Genomic DNA, 19,324 nt, shown 5'->3' with positions numbered 1-19,324 from the left:
TTGTACGTTTTGAGTCAGGTGCAGCACACAGCTTATGCGATTCACCCGCGTGAAATAAGCTACGTTTTATATTTTACGTACGCGCTAACAACCCGGAAAATCTTTTCCCACACGTGCATTGACTTTTTTTTTCTCTATTGATTGTATGTTTATTATAAAATCAGGTACAATCGATATTGTTACAATAACGACTGAGATGTCGTCTGAATGGCTGCGGAATGTGATACAAGTAACTCGTAAGTGTGATTGTAATCGTTAATTATACATTTTCTGATTATTGTAATATTAAATCCAATCGGTCGCTTTGGATGAATTACACCCCAAACATTTTTCACTCCTCGTAGAGTCTGTCAATCGTGGAAATGAGCCTCATGACGTCATTCCTCACGCGAAATGAAGGCCTATTTGCGACATTTTTGGATTTCAACTTTGTAAATTTTTTACAATATTCAAACAATCAGTTTCGGTCGGAAAAACTAAGAGAACTTTTTCTGCGATCCTGAAACACCTACATATTTTTTTTTTTTTTTTACGTTCTCAGAACTCATTTTTGAAGCAAAAAATCACTTTTAGGGTAAATTTCATCCAGTGTGACCTTTATACGATACTATTGAGGTGTGACCGAGTAGAGTTAAGTTCGTATGTCTACTTCACTGCATTTCTTCATTTCAAACATCGCATTATCGCAATCGTTGTGAGAAAATATCGTACGAGTAACCATGATCGAGAACAATCGTAATACATAATAAATTTTCTGAGTATGTACAGTTACAAAACGCGTTTTTATATTGTAGATACTCAGAACCATACCTATCGATTGTGACATGAAAAAGTGACTGAAGACTGTTTAGAAATCACAATTATAAATTTCTCTTGGCGTAATACTTTTCATTCGAGTTTTTTTCACCGTGATGAGGATGAGTTGAAATAATGCCAAAAATCACTGGAATAATCTCAAAAATATTCCGACCATCCATCAAAATTAACCTTTTGCGAAAATCTGCGTGACTTGAAATTCCTTTGAAATAATGCACATGCACCAGAATACTTTTCATTTCAGTTTTTCTCACCGTGATGAGCATGAGTTGAAATACTGCCAAAAATCACCGAAATAATCTCAAAACTATTCCGACCATCCATCAAAATTGACCTTTTGCGAAAATCTGTGTGACTTGAAATTCCTTTGAAACAATGCACATGCACCAGAGGATTCCGTATGAATATGCCATATGTGCCGCACTTCGAGACACAAAGCCAATTGTATTTACATCCGTGAACGTGCCAGGCTTGGATCTAGCCACGTGTAATTTGTGTCTTGCAAATTTAATTAACGCGATATAGCGAGAGAGAGAACCTTGCACGGATCTGCAGGTGCGTCTATAAAGAGATGGCGTGAAGGTAACGGGCTCAGCTCTGTTTTACATTTACGTGAATAACGCAAGCGTGTATTTGCGTCTTTCTACATGCAACCGAGTAGATCAGCGGATCTCGTTAACGGCTCGCCGTTTTTCCTCGTGCAGTGTTTTATGCGTCTTCTTCTTTTGACGAAACTGGGGCAGTGTTCTTTGCTTTCTCCGTTCGTATATCACGTCGACACTGTTACACGTGTGAAACATAATATTTGGTCACGGGGTTGGTTATCGGTATAATGCTGTGTGTGTACGTATACTCAGAATGCAGCATGGATCCTGGCGACGCGACGCGCGAAGGACTCGAGAGGGGCTTCGAACGCCCTTTTTTGTTCCGGTTACATTAACACACGTAGAATCCGTCTTTATATCCAGATCAGGTTTGATCAGGGAAAGCGTTTGTCGAGGGAAAATACCCGCGGGAATCCTGTGACGTATTTTCAATAATCTTCCTCCTCGCTGTCGTAAATCACCATTTGATGTAGCGTGATCGAAACGATGCACAAATGGCGTTTGAAAGGGCCCTTCGTTTTTGCAAAACTAAAAAAGTGGTTTTTGATGTGCGTTCAGGCAGGTAATTGGGTTTACCTGCTTCAAAAATCGGGTATACATAAAACGATTTTAAAATCGCGAAAAAAAGATCAACAGTTTTAACACAATTTATGAATCAGCAAGCTTTCAAAGATAAAAGTAATATTATTATTCTATCATTATATTATTATTGTATTATTAAAAATGGCAGTGATCATTATTGTTATTATTATTCCGCCAAGCGGATAATAAAAATATTGTTTGCTCACAATTTCAGCTTATGGTGAACTAATACTCGATTACACTCAGTTCAACTACCAGTTTCAATATTGTTTTCAACCCATTGACGAGATATTACAATAAAAATGTGTCACCCGCATATACAATCTTGAGATTATGTCCATCCTGCATGACACGTTCCATTTGTCGTACGAGTCATACAAGTTCAGTGTAAATTTTAATCAGAGTAAAAAAACTTACAGATGGACTCGTATTTGAACAAAAAAATTGCAGACTTTGCCTCAAGTTTTGTGAAATATGATACAAGAATATTACACTTGGATTTAATTTTGATATTGATATATTTTTACAAAGATTTGATTATACGATGCACTACTGTAAATTTCGAGTACTTTGTATTAAAAATTGGACACACTTTTAGTGGCCGATATGAAACCGGAAATTTCTTTGATTCCGTTTGAATTTATACACATACGAATCCGTGCAAAATTTGCACCAAGTTATAGTAAAGTTAGCGCAAATTTTCTTGTTCGGAATGAAACTCGTATATAGTCTTTCACGAGCTTGAGTAAAACTTATACGATTTAATTCCAAATTGCACGAAATTTACACAAAATTATTTTACACTGTACGTACTCATGGTTTTATAAAACTAACGTTGTTTCAATAATGTAAGAAAAGAGCCAATAAAAAAAATAACCTCAGCCAGTATAATCAGAAATCCGACCCGGTGCTTCGTCTCAATATTTTCTGCAGAAAGAAAGTTCACCCTCATGTCTTTTCGAGACAGTCCAACACCTCGTGTATATCCTATACGTATGCATTTGTGTGTGTATGTATATATGTATGTATGTATATATATGCGTACGTATATACCTGCGCATACATACATGGATACATAGGGTTATATACATACATATATATGTACAGGACCGCACGCGAGGTTCCAGAATGAAGGCTGCGACGTGAGAGTTTGGTGGAAACGGGGCGAGGGGTTGCCTCAGCCCATGCAATATGTATTGCCTGTACGTGCAAGATATTCTATTGCCTTTTATTGTTATCTATTTGAGCCCCGGCATCCTCCCTACGGACCGTTCTCGGCGCACTTAGCTCTATCCGAAAGTTTCGAGGGGAGAGTGTTAAAAGTTAAGCGAGAAATTTAGCAGTTTCCCTTATTTCGGTGTTGGTTTTACACCTCCGCGCCGCGGCAACCCCTGGATAAGTCTGATGGTAGGTTACAATGTTTCGCCGGTAGATTATACCCGGTTTTATCTTGTGGAAATTCAGCCGCAGCGTTATTAACGAAAATAAAGAAAAAAAAAAAAAAAATTAAACACGTAATAACTGAATAAAGAAGAAAAGGAAAAAATTCCCCCAACCCAGATCGCCGAGTTTTAATTGCTTTTCAACACCGTTATAGTCGTTTTGCTGTAGCCATATAACGCTGAGATGAGACCGTAACGCGGTTACTACTGTCGGAACCATTTCTCTAAATCTCCGCCGCGCATCATTCAATTGTATCTCCAGCCCTTGGCCCTTCCGTCACACTCCTGCAGGACCCGGGAACACCGTTTCGATCTCACGAATTTCGAGGGTCTGATAATCTCTGATAACATCTGCAGCCCGTCCGTACCCATTCTTTTGATTTGAATCCTCCAAGTCCGTTGGCCCGTGTTTAACTGGTGCGAACAATTTTTTTTACCAGATATTTATTTGCGCACCGAATTCCGAATCACTTATTTAAAGTTTGATCAGCGATCGACAGCACTTTCCATTCATCGCCTACATTTACTTCTTGCCATTATAAAATAGTAACTGAAGTTCCTCTTTGAATTATCTGCAGTACATCAATTCGTTTGCTTCGAAAATTATCGTTCGCGGCTCAAAGCCTTCTTGTCACCGAAATCGATTCAATTGCCCATGTCTTTGAGAAGGCTGAACAATCCGGTTATTTACACCGATAATTTGAAAATGAGAAACGTCTCGAGTTGGTGGAAAAAATAAACAGCTGCGGTACTGTTCACCATGATAATACGCCATATAGGCTATAGAGCTGATGGAGAACGTGTCTGCCGAATTGGATCTGTGCTCTCCACTTCGACTCTAGCTAGTGTGATTTGCGAGAGAGGATTTAACACTCCACCTCAGTAGCTGTTATATATTGGCGAAAATGGTACAGATGGTAGCTAAAGCGAACAGAATCGTATCCAGGTCGAGTGCATTTTACAGAGGGAAATACTGCCGGTATAGGTAGAGCATATACATATAGGCAGACTCTGGTGCAAGAGTCGGAAGACAATCCCATGAAGGCTTTCAGTCTTGAGTCCACTCTCGGGAGAATTTATACTGTGACGGGAACGTCGGGTACATTACTTATGCACACCATAACGGAGCGTCGGCATATTATAAAATCGAATATATAACTGTTTGCCTCCGAGATTTAAGTGCACGTCGTAGAAGAGCCGAGATGTTCCGCAGCCGCAAGCTCGGTTATCATTTAATCTGAAACCCTGGGCGGAATTGATGCAGTCAAACAGCCGATTCCCAATAAGTCATAAGAGGACGAGAGAGCAGCGAGTCTCTCCTTGTCCCAGGAATCAGTATGCACAAGGAATACGTGGGATGGAGTTCCCTAGTGGAGTTCGAGTTCAGGGTTGGCGAGTTTCGAAGACTCGAGATTGGTAGCCTAGGTTCTTGGATGTCGTGAAGGGTGGTGGTGGTGGTTGGCGGAATTGCCAGGGCATAGGGTGGAGGGTGGGCAGCTGTGGGATCGCCGACTGGTAGTGCGGTTTGAATTCGACTCTCGATTGAGTCGCAGTTGGAATGCGCAAGTGAATTGATACGCGAAATGGTGCCGGGACTCGGTCAGAATCGAGTTAAAGTTACAATTCAATATAACCTAACTCCGCTCTCAATCTTTAATGAACAACGTCAAAGGGTCTTGTTGTTCCAGGATCAACTATCCCTGTCCGTTAGTTTGAACATCACCGGCTGTCGAGAACCTGGAGAAATTGAATTTTTCACTCAACAAGACAGCTAAGCCTCGGTGATGTCCCACCGTCGTGTTTCAACGGTAAATGCTTCTTCTCTACCCTTTATGCTCTCTCTCGAATCCGGACCCAATTACTCGGTATTTGGTGGATGTTTACTTATCCCACCGTGAGCCTGTCGGTCGAACGTGAGGAGCCGTATTCAAAATTCCTTCCGAACCCGGGTCGACTGACACTATAAGAGGCCTTAAAAAGGTTCATCCCCTGGGAGGTTCTACTGGCCAAGGGAGCGCATAGGTTAGCGAGATCTCTCGCGTTCTCTCTTTCCTAAACACACAAAACCATTCCTCTGAACCGAAAAAAATCTTGGAAGGTCCGATAAGGTCTCCACATTTTTCATTCGTCTTTCGACTGTACGTCAGACACAAATCTGTGCGAGATTTGTATATGCAGGCTCGTAGGAGAGAGTAGCAGAGTAAATCCGCAAGCATGGGTGAACCGCTCAGATGAAAATGTAAAAAGTACGCTGCCTTAATATACCGTTTCACTTTTCCCTCAATTTCCAACGTCGGACAGAAGGGAAAAAAGGAAGAGGAGAGGATTCACTCTGTTCTTTGGACTGCAATTTCTACCCTCATCGCTAACCAAGTCCAAGTAGCAGTGGAACAGAGGCGAACGAAGACGAACAGCACTGAATAATGCATTTTGTTGGATGGTCGTGTTTCTATGCCGAGGAAAACGGCGTCGTGCCCAACTCTGAGGAAGTAGAGAAAGAGAAGTAGGTACCTATAACAGGAAGGAGCTGCCGCTTAAAGGAGCCACGGTAAGGCCAAGAATGGAAGGGTTCTGAGGAGAAGAGTGAGCAAGAGAATCAGAAGGGTTTCGTAGGGGAAAAAAGAAGAGGAGGGCTAGGGCGAAGTGAAGTCGCACCCGACCGTCTGTCTTCGATCCAGGAGTCTGCGGCTTGTTCCAATCTGTATTTATGCAGAGCTGAATCGGAAAAGATACATTGCTTCACCAAGGAAGTGGCATTCCTTCCTCAACCCCAATTTTCTCCGATGGCAAACCCCGCAGCACTCTTCTTCTTCTTCTACTTCCCTCCCACTCTTCGGAGCGGTCCTTATTCGCCACAGTCGAGAATCGATTGGACGATTGATTTTCAAATCAACCCTCACCGTGCTAAGAACATTAGCTATCCGAAGCTCTGTCAGCCGTGTCATTTGCCGGATTGCATTTCGTAGTGTAACTCGATTCCGTGACAAGTCGAAAATTGGAATAACGACTAAGGCTCAAAAGCTGCGGCAAATAAATTGGTTTCGTGTCTCAGGGTTTGATCAGTGATAGGTACGACCGCGTAACAAGCGTACCTGCCGCATCCCTCAGACAGATTATTCAATCGACTGGCACGTCCCGCGGCCGCTTTGGGCGGTCCATGTATCTTAGGTACCAAATGGGTTGTATGTGCGCAGTGTTGATTGAGGGTAGTTCGCCCCCGCCTACGGCGAGTCTGATGTTTCCGGCCCTCTTTGGTCAAACGAGCCGACGACTTGATTGAGAGACCTTTGCCGTCCGCGTATTTGCAGCTGGAGAAGGGCGGACAACTCGGGAACCGGGTACGGGCAACTAATTCATTATTCAAAGCCGCGAAAACTCGGCAAAGTCTCGCTCCCACGAACAAACTCTGCAGCTTGGCCTTGTCTGCACCAAATCTGCAGCTTGGCACCTCTCGAGCTCCTGCTGCAACGGGGTGGTGGCCCAGCTGTAATTACCGGGTGGTGCAGGCTGGAGGCTAGATGATGACGTCAGCAGTCGCTCCGGGCGGTCGAAAGCGCCTGTTTAATCCTCTCTTTCAATTCTCCACCCGCCATGGCCACTCTTACCTCCGAAGCCAGGTCGACCAGAGGGTATGACAGTCGAATCGTGACTGCAGACGCCGGCTGGTCTGTGCAGGTGCACGTGATGTAACCGTGGATCGACCGTCCTATTTTCAATTCGGAACGGTCTTCTCGCAGACAAAGGTTTGTTAGGGATAACACTGATCCAATTTCCCGGATTGGTTGCGCCAGCCTTGCCGACTGCTTGCTGTCTCCAGCGACTTCGACGAGACACAGTGCAAAGTGCAGGGCCCACCTCGCGTTTGCACTGCAACAGACAAGGTGTACAATCCCCTCTAGTCGAGTATTTATTAAGCCCCGATGATACTGGGGTGTGGATAGATGTATCGATCCCGTTCAAACACGCTACAATTTACAACTTTGCTTTGGTTCGATTGCCGCATCCTACGACGTCCTCTTCTCATCGCTGCAGGATTACTATATATGTGTCAAAAACAAACAAGCGCAGCGTTGCCGCCAAGCATCCATGTTCCAAAGAACCAGAAGACCACGGCAAATAGAACAACATCAACAATTCATTTCGTGTGTAAATCTCTTCTGTCGAGATGCCGAGACAGCATTCGCCAGCGACTCCTACTTCGGCACTCTGAGCACGAAAACGAAATTGATTGGGAATAAAAACATTTCAATGTGGTGCGATTCACCAGAAGCTTATGATGTTAGTATTTCTCCAGCAGTTGATGTAGCAACTCAACTTCCGCGGTTACACCTATATTGCATTGTCGATTGCTTACTTCAACGATTTCTTGGAAAATTATTGTACAACAGTAAGTATTATAACAACATTGACATCAGTTTCTAATTAAGACAACACCGATGTTTCGTTTAATTCCGTTTGCTAACCGTTTCTAACACCCAATTATAAATACTACAACAAAAATAATGGAGGTCTAGGTCGTGCCAGATGAGGTGTCGGATTACTGTGAAAGTCCTACGTCTCTCCTGCGCACCTGATAACCAACTACGAAATCTACTCTAAGCTCGTGGCTTACACACGTGTTTGAAGTTTTATCGCTTCAGTGGAGTTGAGTGTATAACACGGCGAGTATAACAGTTGATTACACTAGGGAACGCGTAAATTACATACGCCAGCTACTGGCAGGCAGCCTCGAGCGCCTGCGTATACATACCCATAGCATTAACCAGAGCTCATTTAAGTCAAAGTAGGCGCAAATTTTTCAAATGCAAAGTACAGTCATATCAAAAATTTAAACATTCCGTTCCCAATATCCAATTTTTCTTCGAATCCAAAAGTACGATGTGCATACATTCCGAAGTCCTGTGTGCTACGGCTCAGACACCCGCTACAGTACGTCGAAGCTCGAAGGCTTGTACCTTGAAATTGGTCGGCTTGTCCACCCATCCCTAACGGCCAACTCCACGTCGTGCTCATTTAATCCCACGAATTTACCAGAGATGTACATGTTCAGGGAGTATTTGTGAAGGGGTGAAGGTCGGGATTTAGTCACGGATGGAGGCATTGAAGCACTATACCGACTCTTCCGCGTGCAGATCGAGGAACAGACGAAAGCTGATCACGTTAGCACTACCTGGATGAATTTATCCCGCGATTCTCGGCCGCCAAACCGCAATGCACCCTTTCCTCACCGTCTTTTTAACCGACAGGCGCCCTGCAACCCCGCAACCATCACTCTGTGTGACGTGCGTATGTCAGGGTATGTAGATTCACCCCGGAAGGCGCCATATCTTGTTTACCTCCCCAGCTGTAGTCTCCGCATCGTCGTCGTTGTATTTACATTGAATTTCCACGGCAGAGCCAAGCTTTTTTCCAACGAGCTCCCGCCTCGACGGGATTCTAGTCGAAAAGCTCGGCGCTCTCTCTCATTCTTCGTCTGCATCGGTGCTTTCATCGAAACTGTGCTGGCCCACTTGCCGGTTGTTTATAGAGCTATACTAACACTGGAAGACAACGGTACACATTATACATGCTTACTTTGTACGCTGGCTGTATGCACGTGTCACGTATCGGGAAAAAGGAACGCCGGAACAACGCGCCACGTCTTCACGTCATGGCAGACTTGTACACAAGTTGACATTATACCTACCTGCGGTTCCCCTCCTCCAGGTACATGCCTGTTACGGTTTATTCGTTACACAGGAACTAAAGTGCGGCGATTGGTGTGCAAACATGGTGTATCAACCCAATATAAACAAGCTCTCCTGAACCCCCCGTGGACGTACACATTTACTGGCTTCCACAAATATTTCTGGATACGTATTTCTAGGTACGTATGTACTCGATTTTCATATACGTTTTACTGTACCTCCAGCTGGAGAAGGAAGCCTGTGCGAGGAACGCTCAGATGCAGGTGAAACTTTTACTCCGGGAGCTTAACTCGAGCTTTCTGAAATAGTGAGAGAAAGAAGAAGAAGAAAATGAAGAAGATGAAGAAGTTGGAGGCGCTGTGTGGTTTGCCCGGGTCGATACCACCTGGCAGTCTTAAATCCATCGGTCTTCATCTGTTACAGTAAAGCCAGTTTGAAAAACCGCTTTAGTATACATAGTACGATGTACATGTATAGACTGGCAGAATCCCGCCAAGTGGCCACTATTTGGAATCGTTAAGCGAGGATAAACTCCAGTTTTACTGTTTCTCAAGTGGATATTTGAAATGTATACAGCTTCTCGAATACACATCGATCACTGCGCCTCATTACATCCAAACACTAATCCTGAGGTTTGAAGAAATCGAACGAATCTCTTTGATTTTAACGGATTCATCTGTTCTCTAAAATTTCACACCGCTGTAAGAATCTCAGGATCTTGGATTTTTCGACTCAACGTCGAATCTCATCGATACAATTAGTATCCAAGTAATATCGGGTGTGTTAAACTATAAATCACAAGGAAAGTAACCGAGGTGCACGTTGTAGTACATGAACAAATATTAGGCCGAATATTTTCGTACGTACTGATTCGGCCGTTCAAAAAGTACTAACCACCCCTGAAGTTTGCCTCCAAGAATTTTTTCAACTTTTGATAGTAAAGCAGTATTTGTTGATGAAACGAATTGGAAATTATTCACTATCGATAAACTGTATTATGCACAGTATTTTTAACGTCAAGGGTTGCATTCCTCATTTTTTAAAGAATAAACATAAGGAATGGTTCTTACCTCTTAAACGTCTGATTGTGAATTGAGTGAAAGAATACATTTCTAATGTTTGTTTTTACTGTAATGCAATATATCAGAGAAGAAGGAAATCGGTGTGAGGTACACCCCGGATACTTTCCCTGTCAGTGACAGGAACAAGAAATTTCTATTCAGTTCAGGATCGTGAAGTGATATCTCTGGAAGCTGTTGAATGTTTGTACTTTTATGTGGGCGTAGAGGAGCGTTGGAGGCGCGTGTAAAAGGCACAGGATCGATACTTGTCGATTTCATAAAATTGTAAATGTAAGCTCGGTGCTTCCAACCAGGGCTTGAATTGAGAGTAATATTCTTCCCGGGGAAAAATTTTATACAGTTATTTATTCTGTAACATCCGGTGCGTGTTCAGAAACACGGAAGTCGAGTGCTCGAGGTAACGATAAGTAAAACACGAAAGGGACAAAGAGGACGAGGAATCGTTTCTTTCCAGTCTTCCTCGCGTAACAATTAAGTGAGGCTACAGGAAAGATAATTTATGTCCGGAAAGCTCAGCTGGCGCAAAACGTATGCTTGTAGTAAACTGGGCGGAAATGAAGCAGAAAGAAAACGGACAAGATAGGAAAAAAGGTAATAGTGTTACACGGGGATCCGGAGCCCTTTAATACTACAGGGAAATATACTTGTAGCAATATACTTGATTTTACAACCAACAGCAAGACGTCCGGGCAGAGGTAATAGGAAAATGGCAGTGACGAGCACCACTTCCTTCGTGAGGGGCACCCACTCGGCCCTCGAGAGCTCTTGTATCAAATATTTTTCGCGCCCTCGCTTCTGAACTCGCGTTCGCATTCAACTAAGTTCCGGGGTGAAAAATCGATGCAAATTCAAACCGCCTCGTTCCTCAAATTTAAAACTGACTTGAGTATTCCCAAAAGCGCTGATCTAATACCGCGTCAACCTTACACGATGTTGTACAAAAATCGGGAAAAGTGAACTCGACACTCTGTGTCTTCATTAAACGACTCACGTAGTTTCGATAACTATAGTTCCAAGTGTATTTGAAACAAGGATGTTCGAGTTATTAATTAACCAACGATTTAGATCAGTCACCGCTTTCGAGCATTCGTTTTACGACCAATCGATTAATCACAGTTACATAAGATTGATGATCTTTATCGATTCCTTGTAAAAAAAAAATTGATTTTTCTTTTGTAACTTGTAACGTCGAAGCCTGAATAGCTCTTTAGTCCTCCGGGGCAAAAGTGAGTCTGAAGATGATCCGAGCAGGCAGTAATTATCATCGTTAAAGAACGATTATCAAGCACACAGAATGCGATTGACAATGCAGTTGAGTTTGGTGTGTAACGTGCTTCCAGTGCCTTGAAATGCCGCATGACGAAATATGTCCACGGTTTTGTTCGCCCAATTCAAATCCCATCCAGCGGCGTCAATTACCGAGCACGCGAAACTCGTGTGAATGCTGAAAAACAAATTGAATGCAATACGCCGCTCTGTGAAATCGCGCGTCGACACACCGCAAAAACGCGAGTATATGACACAGTGAACAAACGAAGAGGTTTATGCTTTGTCAAAATAAATTTATAAAAATGTAGAATGAATAGGCAAAATTCGAGAGGCAAAGATTGTTAGAGGAATAATAAAATTCGCAAGGATGCAGAGTTTTCCCATTGACTCTGCAACTCTGACAAGTTTATTTTTGCACACCGCAATTTAAGAAATCGACTTTACGCCGCTCGGTGGATATCCGTTCGTTCCTGCGGAATGCCGTGCTGCTCGTAATAATTTGATATGTAAATCTTGGTTGTAAAAAGACCTCCAACTTGTGTAGCATCGTTATTTCCGTGGTGATAAATCTTATTCGTAGAAAAGTAAACTTGTCTTCTGTATATATAAATCGTCCGAGCTCTGTGGCGGCACCAGGTACAGATATTCACTGCATAAAGAATATTCCGAACTACCGCTGCAAGCGTTGAAACGTAAAGGTTGAACTTGAGCGTGAATTCTGAATTTCAGATTTCGTATTCCAGAGATTTTTAATGCTTTTTTTTCACAGGTATCGCTTGCAATACGTTGCTAAAATGAGATTATAAAGTACAATTCATAACGAAATATCAGATTTTGAATCAAATTTTTTTTTTTTTTGCTTTTGCATGCGGCCAATTCATGGAACAACTTTGAATTCAACGTAATCAAGTTCACTTGTCGTTTGAATGTTTCGAAATTCAGAACACAGTATAGAATTTTGCAATAATGTAGACAGACGTGTACCTGCCGTTAAATTACTTCCAGTTAAAAAACTCGAGCTGGAAAGTCGTTGGGAATACGGTAAAGGTGTCAACACTTAGACAAATATCCCGAGGGCATTCCTGGCGAGACAACACCGAGGAGGGAGAGAGAGGAAGGGAGGTAGCGATAAGGGGGAAAAGGGGGGTTTTTAAAATGTAAACTAGACGTTGGAACTGCAGCATGGAATCAAAAATACAACGCGCGAGGGCAACATGCCGGGGGCTGAATGACTGCGCTCCTTTGGGTATAGATTTATGGATGTGGCATACGTCCCGGGGGAAATCAGCATTTTGCTGTACTTACTTACTTTTCTCCGCTCCATCGAAATATAGGCCGAGTAGTTTGAAATATTCAAATAGAAAAGCCCAATTTTGGCTCGAGGTATTCGCAAGTTATTACACTAATTAAGTAAATCGAAAACCAAGATCTGGCTAACAGTAGGAAATTTTCATTGCAGTTGCTTCCCCAGTTAAATATTGTCCGATTCTTTATACACAATTCAGATAAATCTTTTCGACTGATTTCTATCGATTTCTACTTTATCCTGTGAGTTGTTGCAACTCTAAGCAATGGTCAGTGAATTCCGGGATTGGATAATAACGACAACAAGCTACTGATAATCACGCTGGAAAATTACTAAAAAATATTTGTTAAGGTGCCGCTGACCTGACTTGAAAATATCAAATCGTGACGTCATAAATACGTGCAGCGCCTCTGAACGTTGAACGGTGAACTAAGGCCGCTGATTTCATTGGCTTGTTCTGTTAGATCCGACCAATGATGTCAGTTACAGATCGAAACATACTTCTTGTGGACCATAAACGGGCTGCTGTCACATGACAAACGCGTATACGAATCGAGCCATGTTTACAAAAAAATAACTGATAGTATAAGTTTTCCCTGATAACGTGTGTGCTTTTGTACGTGTGAATCTCCCTGGCGAGGGTGAAAGAAATTGTGGAACAGTGCAATCAGTGATTATTCAACATGCGGTAGCTCCGATCGGCCATGTTTGTTGTCGCATGATTTTATTCACTTCATCATTCTTTATTATAAACATTATCAGCGATTTGCCTGAGCAGTGACTGAGATTCACACGTAAACTATTATTCAAGCTACGATTTAAAATATTTCCAAATAAGATTCATACTCTCGTTATCGCAGGATTCGTATAGGCTTTTTCACCCAATTTCCCCGCTTCTGACGTCACGAAATATATATATGACATGCCAGGTCAGCGGGGCCTTAAGTTCGAATTCAATGAAACTGTGTGGGAAAATATAAATGAATAGAAAGAACTGGACATCGATGATAATGTATTGAAAGCATGAATAACATTCACTGACAGATTCCCAAACTCACTTCACGATTTCTTCATGTGAACTCCAACGATTTCAGTCGCCTGGATTGATTTCCCGTGATTTGAAAATAAACTCAAGTCATTCGAGATCCTTTAATTTACAACTTGATTTCCGACAGTTGAATTTATGACTTCCTTGAAGGAACGCGGGACCCTCGTATTTACCTACCCTCGTGACGGCATCTCCTGCACCGCTACGCTCTGGTAATTAGCGATAAGACATGGTTGACAATTACGAATCAATTAAGTCACCCCGCAGCTCTTAGAAACGGCCGTGGTTCCTTTTACCCTTGGCGTGCGCATTTCACTCCGAGTAACAGGGATTTAAACTCGTAAAAAGAGATGACACGATAACACGGTAATAGCGAGTTACGGTTGGGACTCGCGTTAGTTCTGAGTTCGTGACAGCCAATGGACACGGAACGACGCAACCTTAAAAAATGAGAACGGTTATCTTCCCATCGAGACACAGGTCACGCCACAACACGCGACACCGTTGTGTGTACCAGCTTTCGCTGTTTCACGTTTTTCATTTTTACTTTGCTTGAGTGACGGGGCCGAATTTTAATACTTCTGTACGATGCACGTAAATTGTCCTCAAAATTGCATCCGAACTTCTCCTGAGGACATTTTCACGGTGTTTTGTATCTCCAGGCTACTGCAGGCAGCTGCGGGTTAAGGTGCTTATAAAGACGCGCTGTACACCTCGAAAACGCGGGGATGCACAACTCCTATACCGCTCAAACGATCAGAGTGAAACTTGTGCAGTTAATGCCTTATTTTGGCAAAAAGTGGAGCGTCTTTTTACTTTTTCAAAATTTGGAAAAATATTTTACAGATTGGTTACCACCCACAGAAATTGCCCAAATTTTCACAGTTGCACTGAATAGATCGAACTATCCGATATGGTGCTACTCGGTGGTGATAGAACACACATTTTAAGCCCAGTTCCATGAGATTTGATGGCGAAATGAAAAAATGGCAGCTGATCTCGTTTTCAATTATGAAGAACACCGAAATCTCATTTTGGCGACATTTGTTACCGAGCCTTCACGCATGCCGGGAATTTTTTACCGACATTACACGCATACATTACCGGCATTTGCGTAATGTCGGTAACAAATGTTGCCAAAATGAGATTTCGGTGTACTTCGTAATCGTAAACCAAATCGGCTGCCATTTCGTCATTTCACCATCAAATCTCATGGAACTGGGCTCAAAATATGTGTTTTATCACCACCGAGTGGCACCATACTGGATAGTTCGAACCATTCAGTGCAATTGTGAAAATTTGGCACTTTCTGTAGATGGTAACCAATCTCTAAAATTTTTTTCCAATTTTGATAAGTAAAGAGACGCTCCACTTTTTGCCAAAATAAGGCATTAATTGCCCAAGTTTCACTCCGATCGCTTGAGCGGTATAGGAGTTTTGCATCCCCGCGTTTTCGAGGTGTACAACGCGTCTTTATAAGCACCTTGAATACCTCATTAACAACATTCCACCCTGCAGAACGGTGATGAGCTCATATGACCGTTTTTTTGGTCACCTTAGAATCAGTTATAACCATCGTTTGATATAGTTGAAGTCATAAAAGGTACAAAGGTATTGCGATCTACGTGAATACTAATTTTGAGACAGTAAAGTGTTCGTACGAAGTATTAAAAATTTTGGACCAGAGCTCCCTCAAACTCAGACTTCAATCATGGCTGATCCCGCGAATGAAGATATTGAAAGTTAAATCAAGTATGGATGTTGAGCATTCATATCTCAACAGCCAATTGTTCAATTCGATTAATCGGTATTTGTTTTATTCTAAATTACGTAGATCGAGCTTTACTTGGATATTTTTTTCTTAGACACAATAATTAAGCAGCATTTTTAGTAATCAACCATTTCGCTCGATGACGTGTTTTGCGTTGCCCACAATATTTCCAGTACGGCTCGAAGGATTAACTTGAAATTTTTAAACGGTATTTTGGGATACTTCATTCTCTATACAACAATTCCACTTCTTTAATTATTATAATTTATTGTCCCTAAGAATTTAATAAATCCTGAAACTTTGATGAGAAATCGAACTTCAATTTCCAACGGTTGGTATTGTGATAAAAATACATGGACAACCTTCTTTAAATAACGTAAAACTATGCTGTTTACATGAAAATCAGCTTATAAAAAAAGGGTTGATTGTCCAAGATTACTCTCTACAAATTTGAAGTCAATCGGTCAAGTCGTTTTCGAATATCGAGCAAAATAGTTGTCGTTATTTTCAATATAAAAATACTTTCCATCAGTTGATTATAATTTCAAAAAATATATAAATGCACGAAGTTCGATCTAAATAATATTTTTCAGTGTCAAGATATAAATTCCCAAAATTCATTAACTTTTTCAGCCACGTATACTCCCACATAAGTAAACCCGTAATGAATACCATACAGAATTATCATAAAATGGTCGCAAGTGGTACAGTAACCATAAATCAATGGCACTGCATCTCTACCCTACGCTTACATCTAACTATGCCACAATTTATCAGCAGAATACTGACCGCGATTTTTTCTTCTTCTGTATTTCAGTGCGGAGCCGGAAACAGCGGAGACTTTTCGGAAAGGGTAGCAGCGCTGTTGCACTCTTCAACGCAGGATGACTGCTAGTCTACGTCACGGAGACGTAGTCCCCGTCTAGAAAAGCACCCTGAAGATATCTCGAGGACTACTACTGTTAATACTACATCTTAAGGAATAGATTATGTAGGAATAGGCAAGACACTGAAAAGGTGGAGCGAACGGAGAGAATTTACGTGCGTCCCTTTGTGTATGTGTGTGTGTGTGTGTGTGTGCGGTCGTGTAAGGAGGGGAGTTGAAGATGGAAAAGGTGGAGCTTCGCCTAGGAGCAAGAATTTGTATTCCGGTGAGGACCGGAAGGAGATGGCGTCTTCTGGCTGAAACGAAGAAATAGACGTGACATCGGGTCAAAGTGCAGCGGGCGGGGATCCAGTTTAAACTTGAATGAACTTCTCGTTTGTTATATGACGTAACTTTCGTCTTTCCCTATCCTTCCCCTAATTTGCACAGTCCCTCCTGTGTTCCGGGTTCGACTGCGTGACACTTCAAAACGAATATCGCGATTAAAGCTCACCGAGTTTCCACCCCGTTCAATGCTACACCTAGTTTTCAATTTCCGGATTGGCGCGTCTACCGCGAGCGTAGAAAAGCTCCGATAACCCGAAAACTCAACGCGGTTCCATCGCGGGAATTTTCCTGAGAATGAAAAAATTTTCACCACCTTTCAGGCGGTCGTTTTCAGCACTACGTCACGTCCGGGGCACGCAAACGTTCGGTCGAGGGCCATTAACACTGGGTTTAATAATTCACTGCTGCACCACGTCGCTGCTGCATTGCCGCAGTTTTATCGATAATTATCGCGGAACGCGATTCAAGTGGTGTTTCAAATTTGTCCGCATGAATCGCAACCCTTCTTCCTCGACCAAATTGAGCATGGACGATGCTGCTTATTCAATAGGCAATCAGTCGGCGTTTGATGTATTGACAAAAAAGTGAGAGAAAAAATTAACCGAAGAGTAGTTTCGCCCTAGGACTTGAAGTGAGGTAGACTAAAATAAGAATACAATGCAGAAAGAAAAAAATCTCGTCCAAAAAAATTCAGATGAAACATTCCCACGCCATTGTATCACGGTTTTGTACGATATACCTACTTCGTCCGGTGAACAATTGGCTGCTCGTGAGTAACAGAAGTAAAAAAGAAAGTGTAGGAAACGGTATCGTGCCCCCCCCCCCCCTTCCATTCCCCAACAACTGTACGATCGAAAAATTGATCCCCGTTCTCGCCGCAAGCGCAAGGACGAACTTTTTATCGGACGTACTGTACTCGAAATCAGAGGGAAAGAAAGAAGAAGAAGAGCGTGCAGCCGAGGATCGAGGTTAAAGATAGGTCGAAAAAAGCATGGGAGGGCGCAAGAAACTCGTTAGCTGGAACTGAAACGGGGCAAAAAATGCAAAAATGAAGCTGCGAATGGGGGTAGAAAAAATTCACCCCGGGACGCCGGTGAAGAGGTGTCCGCTCGAAAGCCGAGAGATTGTCGTCTCGAGTAAGAAGAGAATGTAAGGAGTGAGCTTGCACGGCGAAAAAACAAGGGACTGAACGTTTATGAAATTGCTTGAAACTGGAGCAAGCGATCTCTCGGCTTTGAATTTCGAGATGAGTGAGAAGCTTTCGGTGCGGATGAGCATTAAGAAAAATTCTCAAATTGGTGCTGATCGTGGAAAGAAGAAACCCCGTCGACTTGGTGCGAAACGGCCAAGAGTCCACAGGGTTAAAAGGACTTTTAAAAAGCTCCGTCGAAATTTTAAATTACATCAAACTTGGTACCGGAACTGTACATGGAAATAAGCTACAAACTTCGAGTGGAATATTGTCCATATTTTTGCTAGCCCTTTTTCTTTTTCAGAGTTATAAACGTGCGGGGAAGGAGACAAGAGAGAGAGAGAGAAGGGAGGTTATATGTCTTGGCCGCTCTTGGGAATAGTATAGTTTTAGTATAATATTAACTATAGACCATAATAATAACGATCACTTATATACCTAAAGCGTAATCAGTGATTCCAGGACCACGATTGTGAATGCACTACCCACGTGGTACAGTAGTGGCGGGATGGATTGGTGCAATGATAAAGAATCAATCGATCAAATCACATCTTCGAAAAGATTGTTACATTATATATAGCCTTTACTAAATAATAGCTTTTTTGAAAACAGTGTTATATATTATATATGTATGTATATATATATATAATATGTAACTATTCCCCAAACTGAAGCTATTCACGTAATATGGTTATTAGCAAAAATTCATTATATATAATATGATAAACATTGCACTCCTCGCCAGCATGATGACCAAGTAGAACAGTTGAAAAAAGTATAATGTAATTGTCGTAGAAATTCATTGGAACAACAGGACAAAATATTCTCGATGGTAACAATTTAATATCTACGATGTTATGATTTAAACTTACGGTTACTTATGATACTTGTAAGTCAATATGCAAACTCCTTGAACAACATTTGAATGTAATGTTATTAAATCGTGCTGTCTGTTTGCGGTTAAAAAATTAATATAAACGATAAACTTCTTCTTACGATCGATTCGCTGTTGTACAAAGTTTACGGCTCGCAAAAAATTTGACGGAAGTTTGTTACACGCACGTAACGCTCATTCACTCAAAATCAGACTTTGTTTTAAATCTATGAATTAAGATCGTTTAAGATCAAGCATATCGTAGCACAGTAGGTGGCTGCAAGCTATTGTGTCATTAATTAACGTACGATAAACCTGCTGATCTTTTTGTTCGTACACAATTACATGCACGTGATATAACATCATGGCGTATATTTACTGTTTCATACTTCTGTTCCATGATTTTGTTTTTCGCTACTTTTTCTCCGTCAGGACAT

The 19,324-nt window shown here is 42.0% G+C and overlaps 1 protein-coding gene across 1 annotated transcript in view; it reads left to right on the top strand.

Annotated features, from left to right (window-relative positions):
• LOC124407133 overlaps window positions 1-17,369 on the top strand; it is an 85,142-nt gene extending 67,773 nt beyond the window's left edge. The window contains exon 2 of the mRNA XM_046882983.1: window positions 16,426-17,369. Coding sequence (XP_046738939.1) covers window positions 16,426-16,503 — 78 coding nt within the window. The 3' untranslated portion in view covers window positions 16,504-17,369. The remainder of the gene's footprint in view (window positions 1-16,425) is intronic.
• Window positions 17,370-19,324: the final 1,955 nt, after the last annotated feature.

The sequence above is a fragment of the Diprion similis genome, chromosome 6 (assembly GCF_021155765.1).
Source record: "Diprion similis isolate iyDipSimi1 chromosome 6, iyDipSimi1.1, whole genome shotgun sequence".
NCBI lineage: Eukaryota > Metazoa > Arthropoda > Insecta > Hymenoptera > Diprionidae > Diprion > Diprion similis.
Note: the sequence above shows the minus strand (reverse complement) of the source record. Positions and strands in the feature narration are given on the sequence as shown.